General features: G+C 40.2%; 1 protein-coding gene across 1 annotated transcript in view; it reads left to right on the top strand.

The window, feature by feature from the left end:
* SERGEF (secretion regulating guanine nucleotide exchange factor) overlaps positions 1-25,065 on the top strand; it is a 140,404-nt gene that overhangs the window by 8,847 nt on the left and 106,492 nt on the right. Inside the window, 2 exon segments of the mRNA XM_039706974.1 lie at positions 2,082-2,240; positions 21,248-21,402. Coding sequence (XP_039562908.1) covers positions 2,082-2,240; positions 21,248-21,402 — 314 coding nt within the window.

Raw genomic sequence — 25,065 nt, 5'->3', positions numbered from 1 at the left:
AAATATTTTGTATTTTAAAGATATTTGGTATAATAAAGATGCTACTGCAGGGTGGTGTATTTCAATGGACCCTTTTTTCTAGGAATGCCTTGCACTGTGGTGAAGTTTTCTTTGCCTCTGTTCCATGAGTCACCTGCTGGTGGGATATCAAATACCTGCAGCCAGGCAGGTTTGGGACACAACTGTTGATGTGGGTTGTTACAGTCATGGGTGGGCGTTCCTTGGAAAAAAGGGTGGTAGAGTCTACTGGGGTCCAAACTGGCCTGAACCCTCCAGGGTGGAGAGTATGGTGCTAAGTCTAGTGTCAAAGTTTTTGCTCAAACCTACTTAAGAGGTGAGATAAGAGCTGAGCATGTGACTTTTCCCAGGATAAAGCAAATACACCCTCTGGACAGAGGCAGTGCATATTAACGTGGAATATGAATGGCCACTGTTTTTCTTTGTTGTTTTTCTGTCACCTCTTTTTTTTTAGATTTTTTTCCTCTCCAGAAGGTGTGTGTACTTCATGCTGGGAAGGAATTTATCAATTTTAGTGGAGAATTTGAATATTTGAACAAAACAATTGCTTGACTTGTTTTTCCTTTTTATTTCGGTTGTGTTGTTTTAAAGAGGAACATGGAAGTCCTGCAGATGACTGTCAGTACTGGCTTCTCCCCTGACTCCCAGTCTTTGCCAGTTTTTCACCAGCAGTAGTCTAGTGGAATTCTCCTGGCTTACTCTTTCTGTTGGTGTTACCAAACTGAGATTATGAAATATACTGTAGCCTAAGTTTTTTTTTTTTTTTTTCCTCTGAAAAATTTACTTCTGTCATGGTGCTTGTAATAAGTTCAGTGCTGACCTGAGACATCCTGATGCCTTGAGTGTTGTGGAGGTGTGCTCCAGACGATTCCATGTTGGCACTTACATGGCTTCCAGTCTTTCTGGGCCCACAATAATGTGCAAGATCAGGTGTGCAAGATTTATTTCTTATGCTTCCAGCTTGTGCAGGCTGGCCAAGACTTCAGGGAGGCCTGACAGCTCATGTTCTCAAGTGCTTTTTGTGGATTTTTTTTTTTTTTTTACTATGGAGGCCTAGGAGCTGGGAGGAATGGTTTTGTCCTGAAAAGATGGAACTAATGATCTGTCATGTCTGCAGAAGGACTCATCTGAGCAGTCACTGTGTCAGTGTCTATTGGTTGTTAGGCTGTAAGCAACTCCAGCTTGCATTGATGTAAAGGACTGTGGGTGTTTCTGTGAAAAGATTTTTTCCTGTTTGGAAACCTGGAGTGTGCATTTGAAGGAATACTTGTTTTAGAAAAGAGATGTGGAAGGCAAGTGACCACTTACAGAAGTCTCTCAGGTGTTGTCTGATGTGATTATGAGGCACAATAATGTTTTAATTTTGCCTTGTGATGGGTGGTGCCTGCTTCAGTTGTGTGTTCAGAGCTGCATGTCCAATTCCTTTAGGAAGTGACTGTGCAAGGTGAGCCAAGGAGCACTGGACTGTCCTTGCTTTGGGGGATTTACTGAATTTGCTGAAGCTGAAGGAGGCAGAATTGGTATGAGCAGAGCTGTGAGTCTGGCTCTTGTAGAGAAGCTGGGAGACTGTAAAGCAGAGCAAGAGCAGCCAGCCAGGCTTTGAATTATTTGCTGCAGTCCAGAAAGTTATTTACTGGATGTAATCAAAGCTTTGGAGTGGAAATAATAGCTGGTCTGCAAGGACAGGCTGGACAGAGAGGGACTGCTCAGTGAATTTCTCCAAGATGCTTTGATTTTCTTGTACTCAGAGAAGTTGACTACTGTGGCTATTTTTTAAATAAAAATTAGTCTTTGTTATGAACAATCTAGGCAGTTTGACCCGAAAGTTCTCACTGCTTCAGGGAGTCTGCATAGCCCTCAGAAAATAGGCTGTGTTTTTAAGGCCCTTGCAAATATTTCTGATATCCCAGTTACAATGGTAAAGAATGGTAGGAAAAAGCATACAGTGAAAACATAAATTCAATGCAATGTTCTTTCCTCAGCATATGAACTGAGACAGAGCCTGAATCTGATGGTATTAGATCTGTATCCCTTTAAACAGATTTTACTTCTGTCTGTTGCAGATGAAGGACATCTGTATGTCTGGGGCAGCAACAAACACGGGCAGCTGGTGAGCAGGAGCATCTTTCTTGCTGAGCCCAAGAAGATTGACACTCAGTGTTTCTCACATGAAAAGATTGGAGCAGTTTGGAGTGGCTGGACCCACCTGGTGGCACGGACAGGTAGGATATTTAAAAAGCAGTAACATATGGCACCCAAACAGCAGATTGTAAGTTTTCTTTCAGGCAAGCAATGTTCTTTCTCACTGATAGTGGCTGGACACACAGTGTTGTCTTTTGAAAAATGGTGAGGTCAGAAATCCTTTGGCTGGTCTTTTAGTGGGGCATTAAGGGCAAAGAAAATAATATATTCATAAGAAAATCAATAAACTAAAATAAGCTGGCAGAAAACATTTGGAAAAGACAGGTAAAAAGAGGCCTCATTACACTTGAAGAGCATTCCCTGAAGACTAAAACAAAGGCAGATTTCATGTTGAAGCTGCACTTTCCTGGAGATCTTTGTGATGAGGACAGTGTGAAAGCTGCCACATGTGGAGGGCTGTAGGGTTAGATTCTTACCTAGGCGGGGAGGAGAGGAAGGTTATGTAACAGTGACATTCATGTGTAAAGGGATGGTTGAGCTGATGAAGCTCATCCGAGTGTGAATACAAAGGCAGGAGGGAAAGGTAGATGAGATGGAAAGGCAAGGCAGGCATCTGAAGTTATTTCGTGGTTGTGTTCTTTGCTTCTTCTGTTGCACAGTGTGTGGTGCCATAGTTAAGGCTAACAAGAGGGTAGAAGTCTTCCATAGAGGAAAAAGAACAGCCAGAACTGTGATGTGTGACTGGCAAAACAAATTGGTTGTTTTCTGTTTCATAACATTCATTGTTTGATATCAAAGTATGTGAGAGAAGTGTGTAAAAAAATCTATATCAGCTGTTCTTTTAGCTATTTATAAGAAATGTCTGAACTCTGATTTTTAGAGGATGCTATGCTGAAAATTTGAAAGCTGCAATCAGTGCTATGAGCTGCTTGGAAACTTTTCGGGTGGAGTGAAAGAATTTATCTCAAAATCTGTAGTTCTTGATTTAAGTGCTTGATGTCATCCTCACTGGAACAGAAATGGTAAAAAGAAGCCATTAGGATAATCTGATTTTTAAAGAGACAACTTGGTTTGCTTTCCTTTGCTATTTCTTAATAGAACATACCCGCTAAATAAAATTTCCCCAGAGTTTTCCTAACGTCAGTGTTTCAGTTACTTGATACTTACCTGTGGGCATTACAGACATGGAGTATTTCAGCAGGTGTTTTTATACAACAACAAGATGTGTGTCAAGGGACTAGCAGGGTTGTTTTGCTGGTGAATGTTTAAAAAGAATTTATATAAAAATAGGCTGACTTTCTACTTCTGCATTAGAAAACTGGCCAAGTGATGCAGTGGCACAAGTTATTGCTGAAGCTGTGTTTTATGTGTTTAGAATTTTAAATCTCTTTGAAGAGCAATGGACCTGAACTTAAATCATCTGGAATAAGATTTTGAATGGCCTTTGGCAGCCTCCAGACACCAATCAGGATCCCATGGGAATTTCAAGGGTTGTTCAGCTACTAGATATAGTGTGAGCTGGAGCACTTAACTCTTTCTGGAAAAACATTTGCTGCATTAAACTGGCAGCTGAATAACTGAGAAGTGCAGCCCACTTGAGAACTGTCCCCTGCATGCAGTTCTTCCCAGCAGTATTTTTACCTCCTTCTAACAAAAGAGGAAATGTTGCTTTAGTTTCCTGGTGCTGAAGTCATAAAGCAATGATCCCCAGTTGTTATGGATCAGTAAAGTATTTTTTGAGCATGCAGCCTCCAATATATTTACACTTATTTATTTATAAATTATAGACATGTAATGCTGTAATATGCAAACTGTAAAATATGTACAATAGAAATTTTACAAAGGATGAGAAACACTACTTAAAGTATTATTTTATTGACTTAAATAATTAAAACCATTAATAATTTATTAATAAATTTAAATATTTATATGTAGTTTTTATCCTGGCCTCCAGTGGATTGTCTTGTGAATACCTAGAGCTGCATGCACTTCACTGATACAATAATTTCCTGCTTGCTTTACTCTGGGGAGTTCCCCAATTAGTGAAAAGGAGGCAAAATAGAGTGATTTTTGGACGCAGGAAAATGGAAAGAAGGGACATTGTAGTATGATGCTTCTCTGCTCTTTGTGGAAGACAAAAACATACTTTGGAAAGACATTGCAGTGTACAGGGATTTTGCTGCATAAGAGAATGAGTAAGATTTTTCTAGATAATAATCTCCCCACAATGCAAAATTTGGTAGTTTAAAGTTTGTTACAGTATCTGAATTCTCATGAAGTGTTTGCCACAGAAGGTAGTTGAATTTTAAGAGTCTGTTAAACTCTGAGTTCAGAGGCTGAACTCTGAACTCAGTTCTCTTTGAATTTTTTTTCCAAAACATTAATCCTGGTCAGAGTAGTAATAATGAAAAACCTGTTATTGCAGCTGTCTTGACAGTAACTAAAAACTCTTCTCATTTGAAAGACACAGGAATGAACTGGGTGGAGAAACACTGGGCACACAATGCATAAATTCCCAAATTCTGCCATTTCAAAATGACATTTTGATCTTTATCTGCCAGGTGAGCAGTCCTTAGCTGCAGAACTAATGGAAGAGTGAAAAGTAAATGAGAGTGATGTTGTTAAAAGCAACCATCTGGAGGAATAGTTGCCAGTTCCATGGTTGCAGTGGTTTGACAATTTTAAAGTGAGTCCAAGCAAGTTATCAAGTTTGTTATCAGCATAAATATTTTTGTCTTCTGTCTTTCCCTCTTATGTAAGCTGGCCTGTTTTAAGACGTGCTTTGTTTTTTCTTCATGCTGCTGGCAAAATTTTGTACTGTAACATAAAGCAAAACACAGAACTCATTTTAATTTCTTCCCCATTTCTCTTTACAAGGGATTTTAATTGCATCTGAAATCACTTTAATACCTGCATCTCTTTTGTATAATGTGTTTTACCTCATTCAGCAGAGGTTTCCTGTCATTTCTTTTTAGAGTTTGATCAACTCTTTTTTTTAATTTGCTGTTGTTTATATCATAAAGCAGTTTGGATTCAAGACATTAATTCCTGAGGAATTAATTCCTTGACTTAAAAGTGTGAAGGAGTATTTTCACAAGATGTTGTGTTTTCAATCCTGACCTTTAACTGATCCTCATCAGCTTAAATTCCTTATTGTTTTTATTGTAGAGGTATCTTTTGGGGCTATTTCCACTATATGCACTCCTAATGTAAAATAACTCACCTTTCAATAGAGATGAGTTCTTTCATTTCCTGCCTTGATTACTGTGTCCTACAGAGGAGAGAAACACAGTTAGACTTCATGACTTCTTTCAAAGTAAGTTATATTATTCTGATAGTAGAGGTGATGATCATAGTTGATGATGGTTGGTCCAAAAAGATGAAGGTTGAGAAGCCCTGGTTGCTCTTTGATCAGGTCTCTGATGATGAGATATGAACTTGCTGGTGTCTTTGGTTTATTTTCTGTTTTCTGTGGGAATGCTTGGTTCAAATGACTCTCAGGAATGCTTTTCATTGATGGCAGGGCAGTGCTTTTGCTGCTCCATGTGAAAGACAGAACCAGGTGCATTCTTGTGGCCTTGTACTCCAAGTACCAGTGCTGTTCTCTTCAGACGACCACTCTGTACAAGGTTGGCTTCCTGTCCAGCACTCTGCTTAATGGCACAAGGAGCACCACTGCAGTGTAGGTGATATTGTTTTTGAATAATGAGCAGCTGTCTTGCACTGCTCTCCTTAACAATGTCAGCTTTAATTTGTGGTCCCTCTCCAGTTAATGCAAACACTTTGAGGGTAACTGCTGAAAGAGAGGTTATTGCTTAGGTCATTTAAAAGAGAGCTAAGCTGTGGCCTGTAACGTTGAAGATGTAAATTAGTCTACTTTGGGGAATGATAGCACCAGTCTGTCTTGAAGGCAAACCTAAATATAGCAAAAGAGGTATTTTGAAGGCTTCGAGGTGAATCATCGACTTCCATACAAAACAAGATATTTTCTTTTTAACTGGGATGCCTAATAAATAACCTTTCTTAATCTGGCCTGGTTTATTATCTGTATATTCTCCTGAATACATTCCCTAATCTATTTGTCACACAGTGTCACATGAAGTTATGCTTTGTTTGAGCTCAGATAAAGAATTCCAAGCTCTTTCACTCAGAAAGTTACTTCAAAAATGCAGTTAAAATAGTGTTTCTGCTGCCTGTGCAAAACTGCCTACAGCTAAAAAAAATCTTGGAAGAACAAAATGCTGTGACATAGTCTGAATAATATTCTGAATCCTTATTCCAAATGTGTATCTGAATTTGTGCATCTTTGAATGTCCCTTGATGTCATGTCATTTAGGCCGCATAAAACCCACTCTGAAGGGGTCTGACATGTTAGTGACCTACACAGTAAAATAGAAACCATTTCCTGTTTTTTTTCTGAAGCAAATGACAGCGCATCCCTCCAAGCACTGAGAGCAGAGTGAGAGGACGTTTCTAATGATCTTGCTTGAGTCATTAACCTTTAGCATTTCAGTCTTTCACAGAGGCTGTAGCTGCACCTCTAGGTGCCTTTTCTGATGGCAGTCACAAGGTAAAGCTACTGGGCTTTGCTGGCAAGTTGTGCAGCTGCAGGGAGGTGAAGAGGAAGGACGTGTCTGGCACCCGAGCAGCACAGCCTCAGCCCACTAGAGGTCCTTTCCAGTTTGCTCTTGAATCCAGGCTCTGCAGCCTTCCCCTGGAAAGCAAACTATCTCTGCCTTGAGTTTTCAGCAGCTCCCTAGGACAGCAAATACTAATTTGTGTGTATGTACATATATCATATATATATTTTTGTTTTAATGCTTGTTTCTCTTTAGACACGGCAGCCAAGGGTTTGGAACTGGAGTCCTGCATGAGGGAGCTGTATTTCATTGGGAGGATGATGGGTTTTGGGAATGCAGGTGAAATCTATAAAATAGCTTAATCAAAACCTCCTGATCAATAAGTACCCCTGAACCTCTTTGAAGCAAAACTTGAGTTCAAGAAATTAGTGTTCAAAAAAGAAAAGCCTTTATCCACCTGCCTTGAGGGTTAATTTTGAAGCTTCAGGGCCTATCTTGAAGTTTCTGCATCTGATTATAAAGTGCAGAGCATGGCAAGAGGAGAGAAAGAAATGCACAAGCTTGGGGACCAAAATTCAGATATGAACACTGGGAACTGTGGGAAATTTAGTGTGCAATAGCAGGATGAAAGATTCTAGATGCATATGGAAATTGGTTTTCTGTATTGTCTTCAGGGCTGTCTCCTTGTTCTGTCACATGTTCATCTCATTGGTGTTTCAACTTCCACAGTGATTATCTTAAAATTTTGTTCTAGATAGCTGTAAACACCTAAAAGATTTTGGCATTTTTCTTTGGCTTCATGGGCTAGCATAATTTCTTGGTTTTATTTTTAAACTTAAGAAGTTAAGAGTATGTGTGTGTGTTTGCTTTGTGATTCTACACTCCTGTTCTTGCTGTTCCCTGCTGGGAGTTACTTCTACATGGTTTTTCTAAAAGTCTTGAAGAAATTCATTCAGTGGTTTGGTCACTGAAGAGGAAGTTTGGTCCAATGGGAACTGAAGGTACATTCTGAAAGGTTATTATCAAGTGTTGAGAGTTGTTCCTATGTAAAGATTTGTCACAGAATCTCCCTAACATCATCTTTGATTAATTGAGTTGTTTCTTCAGTCACCAGCCCTCTTTTACCTCTCCTTGTTACTAGGAACTTCCAGTTGTACAGTAAAATAGCTGTGCATGCCATCTTACATCTCTCTGTGAAAAGAGAGGTTGTCAGGAAGATGCTAAACTGTCACTAAGTGTGATTGAAGGTACTCATTATAATATGGAAACATCAGTTATCAGCATTAAGGACACAGAAACTTACCTCAGTATTTGAAATTCCCTTTGTGAGCTGTGACATTGCATTGGCACATGGAGATTCAGATGGCCTGGGAAGAGCCAGGATTTAAGTGGATTTTTGTTAAATTTAGCTCATGAGTAAAAATGAGCTTAACAGAAGGAAAACAGCTATGAAAAATTTTCCAATCTGTTCTGTTCCTCTTACGTGTGGGGCAGCCTAGAGAGTGCCCTTCTCAGAGCAAAAGGGGAGGATAAGGTAGGTAAGGCTGGTCTGTCTTGGATCTTCTGCTGGATCTGTCTTGGATCCTCTGGCTAGGGCTTCCTCTCATGGAAGGGCCTGTTCCTTCCTTGGAACAGGCTGCCCAGGGAAGTGGTGGAGTCAGCATCCCTGGATGTATTCAAAAACCTGTGGATATGGCAGGACATGTTTTAGTGAACGTGGCTTTGGTGCTGGGTTCGCAGTTGGACCTGATGATCTTAGAGTTCTTTTCCAACTTTAATGATTCTGTGGTTCTGTGATTCACACTTGCTTAGTCCTGTCCAGATGTACTGCACTAAGTACTCCGTGATTGGAGGAATTTGGAAAATGACTCAGTCATCATTCAGCATTATGTTTTGGGGCTTTAGGCCACATGTGTGGAAAGAGGGACTATTATATTGAATTTCTCCCTCCTTGTTTTTGTTTTTTGTTTGGTTTTTTTTTGGTGTGTTTCATATCCTCTCTTTTACTAGTAGGAATAGTGATTGTTGTGGACTTAAAGAATGTAACTGTCCAAATTTGACCGAATTTTCATCTTTAAAAAGTGATCAGAGAAAATTATAGCTTTAAAATGTGGATCTGGTATAGATGTTGCTCAAGTCATTAGTGGGTGAGATGAGGAATTAATTGCTTTCTCTAATTCTCCTTTTTTTTTTTCCCTTTGGTTTCTGTGGTTGGACTGCTGCAGTTTATGGCTACCCATCTATTTAGCAAATGTAATAAACAAGGTCAGATAGATTAATAAGTATGTGCTTGTGTGCAGGAAATCTGTAAATGTGGTGTTTTTTCTGTTTTCAGTATCCTCCAGCACCAGAGCAACTGTGCAAGAGGAGCTGTAGTTTTGTCACAGGGCTGAGAAGGGCACCTTGTTGGCTCTGAGCTATTCCTTGCGGGTTTGTTTTTTCTTACTCTTTTTCTCTTAAAGCAAATTAAACTCTTGCAAAGGTAATGATGATAATTGCATTGAGAACACCACCCCTCTCACAACTATTGTGAAATCAGGGCACAAAGCTGATGCAAATTTCCATAAAATCAGAATAGTTTGGCCATAAGTGTCCCTGTCTTTTTAGTTCTTCTGACTACTTGCAGCTGGAACTGCTGGCACTATCTAAGCCGCTTGCTCTTCTGATTGACTGTTTCTGCTTTGTTATATGTCAAACCCTTTCTCCTGAACCATACTGAAATCATTCACATTGTACTTAGGTCTCTGTCAATTCACCTATTTGGAGCTGAAAAGAAGTAAAGGAAAGAGAAGATTCACTGTTTCTTAACTCCTGTCATAAGCTGCCTCCAGGTTCCATATTCATAGGTATTAATAGAGAAAAGTACACAAGCAGAACTCACAAGAGTGAGATCCGAATGCAGAGCTCACAAGACCACTCTTATTGCTGCTATGACAGACTGGGCCAGACACTCTGTAACTTTCCTCCTTTTTTGCCTCTCAGCCTTTAATTCAGCTTCAAGTCTCCCCTATGCTATGGGTCCCAGCAGCGATCCAAATGATGCTTCTGTATTAGGCCTCTTATCCAGCAAAAAGAGATGAGCTGGAAGACTGGTCAATCCATGACAGGGGGTCCTTTCCTACATCCTTTTCCAGCTGGGAGGTCTGAGTGGGGAGCACAAAAATTTACAATTGCATTTTGGGTGTTATTATATCATATGACATAGTTTGCATATAGTAAAAGGATGGTGGGATTGATTGAAATTTTGGCAACTCAAAGCACTTAGTGTAGACAATTGATGTGAAGTATGCAACAAACAGTGAGAATTTGCACTTTTGGGATTTCTGCAGTTATGCAAAATGGATATAACAGTGGTCTCAGACAAAGCTGGAATCCTTAGTAAGGTAGAAGTGCATTATACTCACTTGGTATGGAATAAGAAGCTGGAACCAGTCATTACCTGATAGTTGAAGTAATGTGCATGGTAACTGATTGCCAAAACAAGGTATATGTACTCTGCCCTCTTAGATGTATTGGTCTTTGAGAAGACAAGTGGCTACTGCATTTTCAAATAACTTCATTTAAGGCTATGCATTTACTAAGCTAAGCATTTCTAAGTTCTGCTTCTGAAAGCAGCTGTCTATGTGAGCACCATCTGTGCATGTAAGTGTCTTGATCTTATTTAACCTTAGTAGTATTTTAAGGCTATTTAATACTTGTTTTCATAATCTTTTAAGTGACATTTCCTGTTTAGTAATTAATTATTCAGGTTTAATGCTCACTAATGAGTCTTACTATTTCAACATAGGTAAAGGGCTTTTTGAGAGTTGAGTAGCAGTTGAGTACTTCTGAAAAACAGTACTTTTCAGGAACTTTTTTTCTTAAAAACCTAGACACAAACAGGAAAAATATCCATAAAGCCTACATAGACTGTTCCTTTCTTGATTACCTTGAAGTAATTTTGAAATAAATAATTTGATGTAAGGTACTGTAAGATACAGGAGCTATATCAAAAGCTGTAAATTTTCAATAACAAGTCTGTAGCCTTGTAGAATGGCTCTGATACTTGGGTAGTATGATGAGATCTGCCAGGAGTTGTGTGGCTTTTATTCTTTAAAGTATTCCAGTTGTGAGGAACCACAGCTTGTGGTGTGGTGGTTGAAACTGAGGGTGAACTCCCTCTTTTTTTTGTAGCTCCTATTTGGACTTCATTGTGTCTCAGGGTAGCTACATGTATTCTGTATGGATCCCAAACAGCTGAGATTGAGCTCTGCAGATGAAGGGGAGTTACATTTTCTATGTTGCTTAGGATACACTTTAGGTTTTTGGGATGTTCTGCTGGATTTAAGAGCCTGTGTGGTTCAGGTTTGCTTTCTTCTCTATCCAGTACTATGGGGCCCACAGTAGGTAATAATAAACTAATCACAATGGTTTATTTTTGGGGGACAAAGACCTGGAGGAAGAGAAGGTGTTAGCATCTGATTCATGCAGGAGAAAAACCCTAGGAGGGGTGGGATTTCCTTAGATGACTCATTCTCTGTTTTACTCTGTATCTAACTAAAAGAAAAAAAATCTAAAAACCACTGTGTAGTCAACGATCTATTCAGGGACAGTGCTTTATGTCACTTTTGCTAAGATATTTTTAGTGTGAGTATAGGAAATATTTTCTAGAATTTTCAAAAATTTACCTTTACAGAGCTGCCCTAAATATACATACAGAAACTCCTTTAGGTGTATGTTGTCCTGCTTGTCCTTTCTACCCCAAGATGGAAAGCAAACTGAAAATCAGTTTGGCATTTCTCATCTTGAATTTTGGATCCTGTAGCTGATGGATATTTTGTAGGAATTTGCCTGCACACACATTTCAGGCTTGTGCTTGCTAATGACACATGTGCCTGGAGCTGAAGCTGTTCATTGAGGACAAAATGGACACTGAAACATCCAGAAGTGAAGGTCAGGCTGTTGGGAAAATAAAAGGGTGGCAGTGTGGATTACTAGATATTCATGTGGGTTGAAGAATCATCCTGACAAGTCACGCAGTACAAAGGAGGGTGTTAAATCCTGTTTTGTTTGTCTCCTCTTGCTTGTTCCCTTTGCCAGAGAACACACAATGTCAAAAAAACCCCAAAATGCTGTGGCCATGCACACAGGTAGAAGCTGATAGTTGAAATACACCAAACTTCTGCTGTGTGTGATTTAAAAATCTGGGTAGTTATTTAAAATTCCTCTAGTTCACCAGAGCAGTGTTCAAACAAAGTTCATGAAAAGCTGTTTTAGCACAGGAGAAAACTCTCACTGAATTGTGTGAAGCATGAATAGAAGGGTACAGCTTTTTTTGATCAATATCCATTGTAACATCAGAGAAAAGAAGGTATTGAAGAAACAGGAGCTTTTTGCTTTTCATTGGTGTCCCCTCCTCACTCCTAATGAGAAGTTATTTTATTTCTCCCTTCTCACTTTAAAACCTAAGCCCCTCTTAGTAACAGGCTGCATAGCACATCAATACTTACATTCCAGCCCTGTTCATATACACACTTAGGTAAACCTTAAGCATAGCTGTGCTGGCTCTGCAAGCCGATACAGATGTGGCTATATAGAGGTTAATTGTGGACTGTTGCTTCACTGGGTAAGCATCAGAAGTAAATCTCAATAGCATCATTCCCTCCTGGCTGGGCATTTCAGGTCCTTTTACAGGATAGGCGTGCATTGCATTCATTAGTAACATGTCTATAATGCTTCTAAATTTTTAGACTTGTTCTGTGCCTGTAGCTCTGAAATGCTGAAAACACCCCACAATGGTAAGAGACCGACACAAGAAGTCAGGAGTCAAAGGGAGCTCTGCTAGCTGGTTAGTGTCCCCTTGTAAAAGATGGATTTTTTTTTCAGAGCATAAGTAGCATTTGGATGCTTTGACCATTATGCAACCATTTACTCCTTTGTCCACTCTCTCCCTGCAGTCTCCTTGATGTTCAGGATCTTGCCATACCCAGGTGGAATCTTCTGTTGTGCTTTTATTTCTTCCTCCACCCCCTTGCCCAACTCTTAAACTTTCTTGTGGGTGGAGGGAGAAATTGGGATGATATTCCAGAGAGAATACATCACCTTATTGCTCATTATTCATAGTTTGACTTCAAAGGGTATGAATTTTCCTTCCCATCCCCTTTTAGACTGTTTTGTTCCTCCTGTCAGCGGGAACGCTGCTCATTATTTGAGGTGCACAGCCCACTCTGTCTTAGTCAATTGTAGTTGCTCTTATAATGATTCTGACTCTGAACAAGGAGGGTGATCTCCTGGGAGGCTCTGGAGGTGCCATTGTTGGGTTTGTGGTACTGTTCTCTTCTTTGTACTTTATTTCTTAAGAACAGCACATAGTTAGGGTTGAACTCCATGGAACTCAGCTGCTTCTGGAGTGACTGAGGAAGTTCAAGCCACTCAGCAAATCCAAGGACTGCTCTTCCAACATTTTATTTCTGTATTTCTGTCTGAGGCTTGTTATCTAGTGAAATCTCTTGTGCAACTGGTCTCTGATTATTGGGAATGCGTCTTGAGGCCAACAGTGAAAGAGTCCAGCCCTCCTTCAGTCTGCCATTCCAGAGCATTTCTTTTGCTTTTTCTGTGTCTGCCTTTCCACAGCATGCCCTTGAGCCTTTTGACAAGGTAAATATTAGCACTGGGAACTTAATTACCTTCCCTTTGTTTATCTCTTGTATGCACATGGCTGCTCCTTCTCAGAGGCTCAGATGGTGATGGGATATTGAGAGTAGCAGGATCTTGAGTTCTCCAAATTAGGCAGATTCACAAATGTTTGCAACATTACAGCTAGAGGGAATGCTTTTAATAAAATGGTCTAAAAACATGCCTATGTAGTTTGTGATCTCTGAATAAGATTTTTTGTAGCACTGTACTGTGTTAAGTCTAATGAAACCTGGGCCTTGCCTCAAAGGGTATAGACATCTAAGCAGTCCTTTTACAGACAAAAAAGTTAGGAAATCGGACACAAGAAAATAATTGGAAACAAATAAAAGGACGCTCAAACATCTAAGCAGTCCTTTTACAGACAAAGTTAGGAAATCGGACACAAGAAAATAATTGGAAACAAATAAAAGGATGCTCAGCATATTATGATAGTTCAAGGGTGTTGTTTTCCCAAAATGGTGTCCAGAAAGACTTGCATGTCTTCTCAGTTTTCTGGGGAATGTTAGAGGAGGAGATGCTCAGCTGCAGAAGGAAGGAAATTCCAGGTTAGAGAGGCCTGTATGGAAGAAAGCATATAACAGTGCAGAAGGGCATGGAGATATAAATATAGAATGTCAGTAAAAGTGTGTGACTCATACTGCTGTAGTAGCATAGTGCAGAATTTATTTGCAGAAGTACTGAACAAAAACCCTATGGTATACTATGATGCCTTTTCAGATAGTTTTCCATAGCTGCTTACTGTTTTATGCATCTTGCTTTTTTGGAGACATCACCAAATTGTGCTTTGATTCCCTTTTTTTCCTGCTTTTTGTTAGGACTTTGTTTTTAGTTGAAGTGTTAAGTCCTCTATTGAACCTTGAATGCAGCAGTTCTGTTTGCTGGGTAGAGATGAGTTAGATTTGTTTTTAATCATGTAACTAAATTTAGCCAGCAATCTGCATTTTAAGGCATTGCTATTAAAAGTCTAAAAGTGAGATATGTATCATAGTTTGAATTTAAAATAAGCCAGAGGCACAGCTGGTGAAGCAGTCATGACTCTCTAATCATGAGTGGAGGGAAATAAGGAGGGAATTTTCTCACCTTGCAGGATGAATGCAAAGTCTGATAGGTGCTTTAAAATCCCACCTTTGCCCCCAGCCCCCTTCTCCAGCTTTGTTTCATGATTGCATGGATTTCGTGATGTTCCCCCATTTCCTTTTTTTAGTCAGGATGATCTATCTGTATGCTATCAGCGGTATGAACACAACTTCACATGCATTTAAATTGTTACATTTTAGTTTTTCCTCTGGTTTATTCAGAGCTTTGTGTGGTACTTTATATTTCCAGTCTCTCCTCTAAAAGGAAAATGGCCAGTGTCCCATGGAAAACCTGAACCAGAGACAAGGCTTCCAAGGCATCTGGAAAGTCCTAGAATTTGCCACATTCAAAATTATTCAGTCATTCAAAGCAGTGAAGCATGCTGTTAAGTATGTGAATAATCCCCTTAACAGAGCATTGCCCATCTTGAGACATAACTTGGTGTAACTATGGAAGCAAAAAGGAGGTGTATGACTGTTTTGTAGTGAATGAAAGTCAAAGCTGTTTAGATGTTTAAAGAAGTCCAAAGTGCTGGTAAAGACGGATCTGTTGGAAACGTGCATGACAAATTTAGCATGTCGTGGAAATGGCAAGTTATGTCTAGCCGATCGTATGAATGTTAAATTGCATTAATACAGCACTGCCTTTAGCAGTGTTTGCTGTAGCCAAGCTCCCATTTCCCAAGGTTGTTTTTCAGCCTGATCAATTCCTTAGCCTGATTTACCTTCCCTTTCAACAACTAGTTCAAGCACAATGAATGCAGGTGGCCTAATGGGGAGAAAACGGTTTGGGTCCAAAGTTTCTTGATGTAAAGTGCTGCCAGAGGAGCTCTCATTCTGCACTTTGAGCACTTTGGTTTGTGTTACTTTCACAGTTCTGGTGTCTTCTCTTGGTGAGTCTCACACATCCCCAAGTCTTCACCTGCATAGTTGAGTATTTTCCATTATATCCTGTGTTCGTACAAGTCCTTGGGTGTTCAATATTTTGATATCACCAGGAGGCTCTGAAAGGAGACAGCATGATTTTCTCCTTTTTTTTTTATTTCCATAGCAGTGGGAATGAGAAGCCATTTGTTTGCTGGATTACAGATGACCCTCTGACTTTAGTGATGTGAAATCTTGTTGATTTGTCTTGCCCACGTGCCTGTGGTTAAATTTCATCACCCGGTTTGGGGACATCTGATGTAGCTCAGGCTGGCAGGAGTCTTTGTCCCACTTGATGAGTATAGGAGTTCTAACTGGTGATGCACAGCTGTTACAGGAGGACTGGTGATGACCTTATGGTTCTTTTCCTGTGGCACTTGTGGCTTTTTGTTGCAGCTTTAAATCTCTTCACAGTGTACTTGGAAACCCTTGTGAGCTGCAGCTTGGTGTGTGGGTGCTCTATGGACTATTCTGAACCTGCTGTGTATTGCAGCCTGTGATTGCAGAAGGCTGAAAGTGGCAATGGAAATATCTCTAGTTTTCTGTTGCTGTGAGCCCTGAAATGCTTTTGCTGCTTTGTTTGAACTTCCCTGATGAGGCATGACCTCAATGCTGTGCATAGATTTGTGTTTTAGTGATGCATTCTTAATAGCTGTTATGAATGAATATGGAAATAAATTCAGGAGTGCCCTATTATATGAAGCTGCAGCAGTTTGTAAGGAGGGCATAGGAAGACGATGTGTGAAGAGATGTGGACAGCTCTGGTATGCTGAGCTCCTGTGTTAAAAGGATCAGGAGACCATTTAAACATTTGTCAGGGCAGATTATCCTGTGTTGTACTGAAACCATGCGCAGGTGCTGGGCTGCAGGTGTGGGGATGCCTGATTTCCAGTGCTGAATTAAAGCTGTCTTCAGCCAAGAAGGAATTTAGGATGTATGGATGGATGTTTTTCTGTTAGGTTTCCCTGGATAAGGGCTCTTTCTATGCAGATAAGGAAGTTTCTCAGAATGGGTCAAGGACATCAGTGGTTTTCTGAAGGACAGCAGAGATCTGTAGATTTGGGAGGTGTTATGTTGTGTAGGGCAGGGAGGAGGCAAGAGGCAGCCTCTAAATGTCAATTTTTAATGCCTGCTTCTGTGAATTTTCATGTGCAAGGAGGCATTAAGAATTTTTTATATAGAACTTCATATTTCAAGCCTGAGATTAAGCATTCAATGTGAATATCCAGAGTTCATTTGAAAAGTAATCATTAATGCAGCCATGAACTGAGATAGCCTAGATGAACTCTTTAATCTAGTATTTATGAAGAAGAGTTCAAAGCTTGCCTGGGTACCAAACAGAGACTTCAAGGAGATAACACTAGTGTATGCTATTATCTTAAAGCAGGAAAATTGATATAAAAATAAATCTGAGTCTAGTGAAAATAAGTAAATTTTAATGTACCTATTTGTCTGTTGTGTTTTACTGAGGAACAACCAACCTGTTTTTAGAACTAATGTACTTATTTTTTATTGCTAATTCTTTCCACTTATGTGGCTGAGCAGATTGATTAAAAAAGTGCTAAAAGGGAGAAATTACATGCTCTGCAGTCTCAGTAGCAGTATAAAACAGCAGAGGAAAAGCTACACTGTCAGGCAGGAAGCAACTGGAAGTGCTTTATGCAATGTTGCTGGATTTGCAGTACTCTGAAGGCTATGAACTTGTAATTTTGAGGACATTCTCAACTGTCTGTGCTTTGTTATACATGAGGACAGAAGGATGATGTGAAGAAAACGCAGAGGAACCTTTCAGAGAGTGGTTTGTATTCAAGCCCTTGAATATGTATGTACCTTCATCTGTATTCTGTGAGGGACTGAGCATGTGTTTTGGGTGATTTGCTGCTGTGTGTACACTGATGCAGACTGCTGTGTCTACAGTTCAAAGAGCACGAGCAAACCAGATCTGCGTGATCGTGTAGAATCCCAAACAATGTAGCGTGCTGTTGTTTGTGTTGTTTACTTAAGGAGCTGTCAGAAAGTTTTTTCTCAAAAATCTTCTCCCCTTTGTCTTTTTTCCCAGGTTTTTGAGCTCTTGTACTGTGTGGTTCATTCAGGTTGTGAACTGGAATAACACAGGATGCATGAATTTATATTTCTTAGTCCTTAATTCCAAATAGTATTTGAACCCTCTGGACTTTATTTGATGTAGCATTTGCCTGGTGAAAAGATGAACAGTTGCTATAAAGTCATCTGGGACAATGTGGATGTTCACATCAGAGGAATTGAAATGCCTTTTGGAGGCACTATGCTCAGAACATGGCAAGATCCAGGTTGTAGGAAGCATTGCTAGTATCTTAGAAGAACTGGAAAAGCTTTCCAGTATTGTACCCTTCTTTCTACAAAAGCTGTAGAAATAACTCCTGCCTTTTGTGTGCCCTCTTCCTGCGCGGAGTCTGGTATGAAATATCACATTTTCTGATGCCTCAGCCACTTCCATGGCTGATGTACTCTGTCCAGTTGACTCATCACTGTGTATGTTTTCTTGACTTCTAATTAAAATCTGTCCTAGTCTAATATTAGACCAACACTCCTCGTTATATCACCCTTCATTCTTAAGTAATTCATCCTGCAACCTCCTTACTCTGTATGACTAATGTCTTTTTCTCAAATATTCTTAGAACATTTTAAAATACCATCTATTTTATAAGCAGCACAGTAGCAATACCTCCCATTACAATTGCTCAACGCTTCCTGTCATAGCTCAGTGCTTTCTTTTCCTCAGGATTTTTACAAGACTTGAACCTTTGGCGGAATTTTCCATGCATTGGTGTTTGCCTCAGCCTGAGATTTCCACTTGAGACTGGGTTTTTTTTTGTTTGTTTGCTGAAAGTATAATCAGTATTTCATAGAAAAGGCACGTCTAAATCAGCTTCTGTTAGTTTCTCTCACAGGAAAGACAGATTTATGTGCCTTGAGGGTTTGTTTTTTTTTTAAGGATCCCTGGGCAGTTGTTTTTTGGCTGAAAAATAGAAATGATTGACTATTAGCAGGAATCTGAGCAAGGGATGGGGAATGCTCAGCAAACAGGAAATTTGGGGAAGGAGTATGTGTCAAAAGAACTGAGAACTGCATTGATGAGCAGCGAGAAGGAACTGGTTGCTTAACTTATCTTTGGGCATTCAAGAAACTTTTCCTAAAAGCAAAAATTAATTTATCTGGCTTTAATATTTAAAAATTCATGTTCTCCATGCTTGAGTACTAATAACCACCTGAAATCTGTTTCCCTTATTGTGGCAGAAAAGAAAAAGTTAATTGCAGTGGTCTGTGTTTGTGATTGGAAACATTTTACATTCATGTTTTACAGAAATCATTTACATTCTGCTAAGGGTTCTGTTTGGTTTTGCATGTGTAAGTGATTCTTTGCTAGCTTGCTTAGTGAAAGAAAATAGAATCTGTGGGTAGCAGGTGTTTTGTTGCAACTAAGCATTGTTGCTGTTTTAATCCTTCATATATGCTTGCAGTCTTCAGTTGCACTGGAGCAGTACACCCTGGTGGGATGGTGCAAAGGTTCATTTTTGTTTTGTGAGTGGCTGGTGTTTCTTGTTCATGTTTGGGTCCAGACAGAGCACCAGATTCATTTGAGGAAGGAGGGCTTTTTTCCCCAAAAGACTGAGTTGAGAGAAACCTTTGTTGCCTCTGTGTACGGTTGGTGTTGCAGACTGTGTGAGGATCTGGGTCTGTATTACCAATTCAAAGCTTGCCTCTTCAGAGGCCTTGCAGCTTGCTGATGTTTTTGCCTGTGGCACTTGATACTTTTGGCTTCTGAGAGCTGAAATGCTTTAATTCAACTATAGTCCTTGGGATCGATACAGCAATGTCTGGGTAGGGCTTGAGAGCCTGTGGTGTATTAATGATCTAACTGGGTGTTAGAAAAATTCTTTCTGGCTTTAGATTTCATAAAACTCAGTTTCAGTTCCTGTTGTTAATATAAAATAGAGCAGCTTGCCTATCCTTTCTCAGTCCACTAACAGGGTTCTGTAGAAGTGCAGTAACCTGGTCTGATGTAAAAGCCTGAAGCTTAGTGTATATTTAAATTTGTTATGTACATTTTTGCAGCTGCAGATATTTTTAGCAGAGATCTATATAAATTGCAAAGTAAATATACTACCTTCAGAACAAGCATGTTTTTTAAACCTCAAACCATCTTCCTAATCGAAGATACACTAGTAGTTCTCTTAATGAAATTTATTTTTATCCTTTAACCTAACAAAATAGGTAGCCACTATGTTAAAAAACCTCACTTGTATTGAATGTAGTATGTGACTGTTTTCATCTTTTCCCTGAACTGAGAGGAAGCTGCAAAGGAAAAAGGCTTTATGCCCTTGAGAGAGAAGGACAACTAATTTTATCACTTAATTATTTTAGGGGAAGCATTATCAGTGAACTGAGAGAATGCATCTGAAAAAACTTGCAGTGATTGGAGTGAAAGATACCACTGCCAGCAGATTTCCAGGGAAAATGCCTGTACTTCTCCTATATGTGAACAAAGGTTTCCAGTTCATTTACAAAATGCACTGTGCCCACTTGTGTTCCTATCAAGACAGTTTAACAGCACCCTAAGGAAAAGGGAAGTGTTCAGATTTCCAAGGGTTTGTGTTTTGGCATCTGTTTAGAAGCCTCTTAGTTGTCACCTTTGGGTGGTGTGACCATACCCCCTGCACCTGACCCCTCTGTGGGGCAGGGAGAGGTGGGGGTGTAAGCTGACCTGCTGGACTGGATGGTATTTTCCCCAGATCCACATCTTTTGGCCTATAAATGTGATTACTTGAGTTCAGTTCTGGAGAGCAGTTTGAGGCTTGGCCAAAGCATGTACATAACTCAAGGTCACTGCAGGTTTCTTTCTGGGCTGGAATGTGGATTGATGCTTCTAGTTAAAACCAAGTTGAGGACTTTACCTTCTGCTGTGTGTATATAACTTTTTAAATTGGAAGCCCAGAAGGGACAGGCTTATCTGCAGGGACCTAGTCACTTCCTTAAGAAAATAAAACTGTCACTTTGTATGATTTATTTTTTTTTTAATTCAAGGAAAGCAAAGGTAAGAAGGATGTTTATGGATGTTATCCATACAAGAGAATGGTGTTTTGGGTGTCAGTCCATGCAGCAGTGCATTTGTAATAATAACCCTTGGAGAGACGGATGCGCCATATAGTGCGGATTTCATTTAGAGTTACCTTTCCTTGGCCAGTGTGTGATTGCTGTGAGAACAAACCAATGCATTTCCAATGCTTAACTGCAGTTGTGCTGGTGCTCCTGACTAACCAGCTGTCTCCTGAGGACTATAGCTCTGCTAACACTAGTGACAGAATGTAACTTCTATCAGGAAAACATAAAACTCTGTTAAATGCAGGTCATGCAATGAATTGTCTATGGCATAGAATGGGAATAGAAAATAATTCTCTTTTCTGTAATCTTTTGTGTGTCAGCATAAGCTGTTTTGTTTGTGCTTCCATTAACCTAAAATATGTCCTTTGTGTAACCAAAGTGTATTTATTGTATGCAGAATATCCAGGTTATACAGCTTTACTGACATGGTTTATTTACAGCCCAGGCCACCATCTAGATGTTATTCTGCTAGAAAACAAGTTAATGAAGAATGAGTAGCTTCATGGAAGTATAACATAATACCTTGAGCTAGTTTTTAATGGTTTTATTTGTTCTGTTCCCAGAAATAAGTTTTCACCAGGCTTTTGACGCTGTAGATAAGATGCATTAAAAAGTTCTGGTTTTAAATTGGTATCCACAAGTTTCAGGAACTTGGTGAATAAGTAATCTTGAAATGTGTTTTGTGTTTAGAAGCTGGCAAGGTGTTCACCTGGGGCAGAGTGGACTATGGGCAGCTTGGAAGACACGCGGTGGTTCCTGGTGGGCAGCAGAGCACAGCAGCTGAACAGAGCTTGGAGCTGTGGAACACCCCTGTTTCAGTTCCTTGTCTAAATGGAGCATCTCAGGTAAAGAAGAAAATTATAATTTCTACCCCCCCTCCTTTTTTTTTAAATTTTCTTCTTTTATTTTGTGTTAAAATAATCAGAACAGTTTCCCAACAGAGCCCTTTCAAATGCTGCAGCACAAGCCCTTGCTTGCTCTTCCTGTAAATTCAGAAATCAGTAAGATTCAATTATTTTTTTCAAAAGGCTTTTGCATTCAGGAACTGGTTTTTTTCCATGGTGGAATCAGCCTTAGCAAAAGTTTCCAAGTTTTCTCAGGTGTGCAGGTGTAAGTTGTGCCTGCAGTGCAGCTGAGCAGAGGAGGTGGGGCTTTGCCCAGGTGTAGCACTACTTTTGTCTGAAACTCCAGAGGAGCACCCCACAAATCACAACTGGTGGTCCCTCTGATCCATGGGGAAGGCTTGCACAGCCATATAAGCAGTTCTCCTGGCTTGTATTGCAGCTGAGAAGAGTGGAAATTCCCAGTACTGTGGGGGCAGGAACAAAAACTTGTGATGTATTTGAGACATGTGGTTGATGGCTGATCCAGAACTTCTACCCACTAAGCTTACTCTTGATCTCTGGTGCTCCTTGGGAAGTCTCCAGTTTGTGTTGTAGGGTGAGTGAGGGAGGGGACGTGTTCAGGAAAGCAGAGATTGGGGAACAGGCAGAAGGTGGGCTTTAAGGTGCAGCCTTGTTGCCTTAAAATCAGATTAATGATCTGTTCAGGTGGCACTCAGTGTAGTCATCCAGGGCATTAAACTTCAGTGAGGTGTTAAAGAGAACCTGTGAAACTTCTGAAGAGTTGCCTTGTTCTGAAAAAGGCTGAAGAGTTTCAATCAACCAACCCAAAACTTCTCCAGCCACATGGCCCAAGTTGCAGAGGGCAAAGGCAGAGACAAGGAGAGGGAAGAAGACCAAGAGAAGACCAGGTTTTGAGACCGTTTAAGGAATCTGAAGGTGCACAAGTCCTTGGGACCTGATGTGATGTATCCATGGGTCCTGAGGGAAGTGACAGAGCAATTGGCTAGGCCACCATCCATCATACTTGAGAAGCTGTGGCAGTTTAGTGAAGTGGAAAAAGGGAAGCATAATGATTTTAAAAAAATGAGATAAGGAAGACATGGGGAACTACAGACTGGTCACTCTCACCTGTGTGCTTGGCAAAATAATGGAAGAGATCCTCCTGGGAACTCTAATAAGGTATATGGAAAATAAGGAGAGCCAACATGGCTTCACCAGCCTGACAAATCTGGTGGCCTTCTATGATGGGGTTACAGAAATGGTGGATGAGGGAAGAGCAACTGACATCATCTACCTGGACCTGTGCAAAGCATTTGACACTTTCCCACATGACATCCTGTCTTTAAATCGGAGAGACAAGGATTTGATGTGTGGGTGACTCAGTGGATAAATACTGGCTCAATCTCTGCAGTCATGGGGTTGAGGTCAGTGGGGAGTGGTGAGGCACTGGTATTGGGACCAGTGCTGTTTGTCAGTGAGAAGGACAGTGGGATCGAGGGCACTCTCAGCAAGTTTGTGACACAACAATCTGTGCTGTATGGATGACATGCAGGAGGGAAGGGGTGCCACCCTGAGGGACGCTGTCTGAGGCCCCAGAGCCCAGATGCTGCACTAATGTTTAGTCACTTTTAACTCCTCTGAGTCTCAGACAGCTTTCTTACCCATTTTGACATGGGGGTCCCTACATTTTGTCATTAGATATATAGACAGCTCCATTTGTGAAGCTGCTTCACGCTGTTTTTCACCTGTGCTGTGGCTCAAGTACATTGTTCTGTTGTTTCTCAGACAATACAAAGCCAAGGCAGCTGCAGCTTTTGCACAGTGGAACTTACCCTTGGCAGGACAAGTCATCCATGAAAGTGAAGGAATGTATTTAGATAGATGCCTTGAAAAGAAAGAGAAACAACAAACTCATCTTTATTCTGCTGCCCTCATCGCTGTTCCTCCTTACAGACCTGTGAGAGACCTGATTTGAGTGATTAGCAATGGCAGTGTTCTGGAGCAGACATCATTCTTTGCAGAGATAACAGCACAAAGATGACTTAAGAGGATCATCTGCATCCTAGGAGGAGCTGTGTTAATGAAAAAAGGAAAAATAGATAATAAGGACCTAAATTGTTTCACTTCAAGATTACAAACTAATGCCAAAGCTAGAATTTATACTTGAAAATACATTAAATTGCAGTATGTAAGCTATGTAGAGTGAGCTGTTCTTTGTTAACACACAAGCTACCCATTTTTCCATTTGTTGTCATGTGGAGATAGGATTTGATTTAAGAGCTGAATAGAAAGGAATATAGAGATGAGTTCTTTTCCATGTTTACCTTGAATTAACAATTCCAATATTTGTGTTTAATGCAGAGAGATAATTTAACAATTGAGGATTACGACTGATGATTTTTATTCGTAGTCTATTTTTATAAATCACTTTTAATGATTCAACTGAATTTTTGGCAAAGCTGTGGTCTGCTGATTGCCTCTGCACTTCAGTTAATATTGTTAAAGCCAAAGTGGAGGAACTAATCTAAGGATTAGAGGACAGTATAAAAGACACATGGGTTTAGCTCAAGGACAGAGTAGGTTTAACCTCCTGTGTTGCTCTTTGTCTCCATGCCTATAGCTTGCCTACTTTCTCCACCAAAGACCAGGGATTCTCCTTTCTTTGAACTGACACTTATAATGTCTGTGTCTGCCACTTCAAAACGTGATTTTTGGAGTGTTGAGTGACCTATTGCATTGTGAGTTTGACTTCAACTGAAAACATTGACCTTGAGAAGTAAGAGCACTTTTTTCCTTCAAACTGAAGCAAAGGAGGAACAAAAGCCTGAGTTTTAGATAATTATCCACTAATCTGAGTGTGTCTTCCTGGCAGGTTGAAAAGCGTGGAGGTTCCTGGTGTAAATGTGTTTAAAGTTCTTGCATTTTGCCACGGCAGGTCTGTTTGCTGTTTTCTTCTCAGTGCTTTGGTGCCTAACCAACATGGAATAAGCCAAGGCACTGAGAAGTTGTTGTGTGAGGCATTTTGCAGGCAGTGCTCTTGTGTTGTGGGGTGTCCTTGATGGGACCTCTTCAGAACATCTGACTCATCTGATGCACATTCATGCACCGCTCTTCAGATGAAAGGACAATTAAATACAAATGGCCCGAAATATGATGAGTCTCTCTGTTTAGCAAATGCTACAAAGATCTGGTTTAATGTTTCCTCCTTGTCAAAATGCTTTTCCAGTCGGTTTGATATTTTTGGCTTTAATAGCTATCGTTCCACTGTTTGTGGTATGTTCAGCATGTCATTCACATTGCAGCAAACATTTGCTGCAGCAATAGACAAGTGAGAAGTGTCTGTGCAGTGCTGAATGTTTCTTGCCAAGCTGGATGGAAGGAAGGGCTGCAGTTGTTTTGGATATGCATGATTTCACGTGAAGCCATGTTTTCATCATGTCCTTTTCTACTCAAAGCAAACTGTGCTAGATCACGGCTTTCTGGGGAGACATCTCTGGAATTTCAGTTAGGAAATTAAAAAATAATCATCACTCAAGTTGAATCTTGATAATGGATGTAAGTTGTGTCAGGGAATGAACATAACTGCTAGACTGGTGACAACATGTGCTTACTGTGTTTATCCTGATCCTGCTGTGGTCCATGGTTCCAATGTGCAGGTTCATC

This window comes from Passer montanus, unplaced genomic scaffold (assembly GCF_014805655.1).
Source record: "Passer montanus isolate IOZ18808 unplaced genomic scaffold, ASM1480565v1 scaffold2, whole genome shotgun sequence".
NCBI lineage: Eukaryota > Metazoa > Chordata > Aves > Passeriformes > Passeridae > Passer > Passer montanus.
The sequence above is the reverse complement of the archived record's forward strand: the minus strand, read 5'-3'. Positions and strand labels throughout refer to the sequence as shown.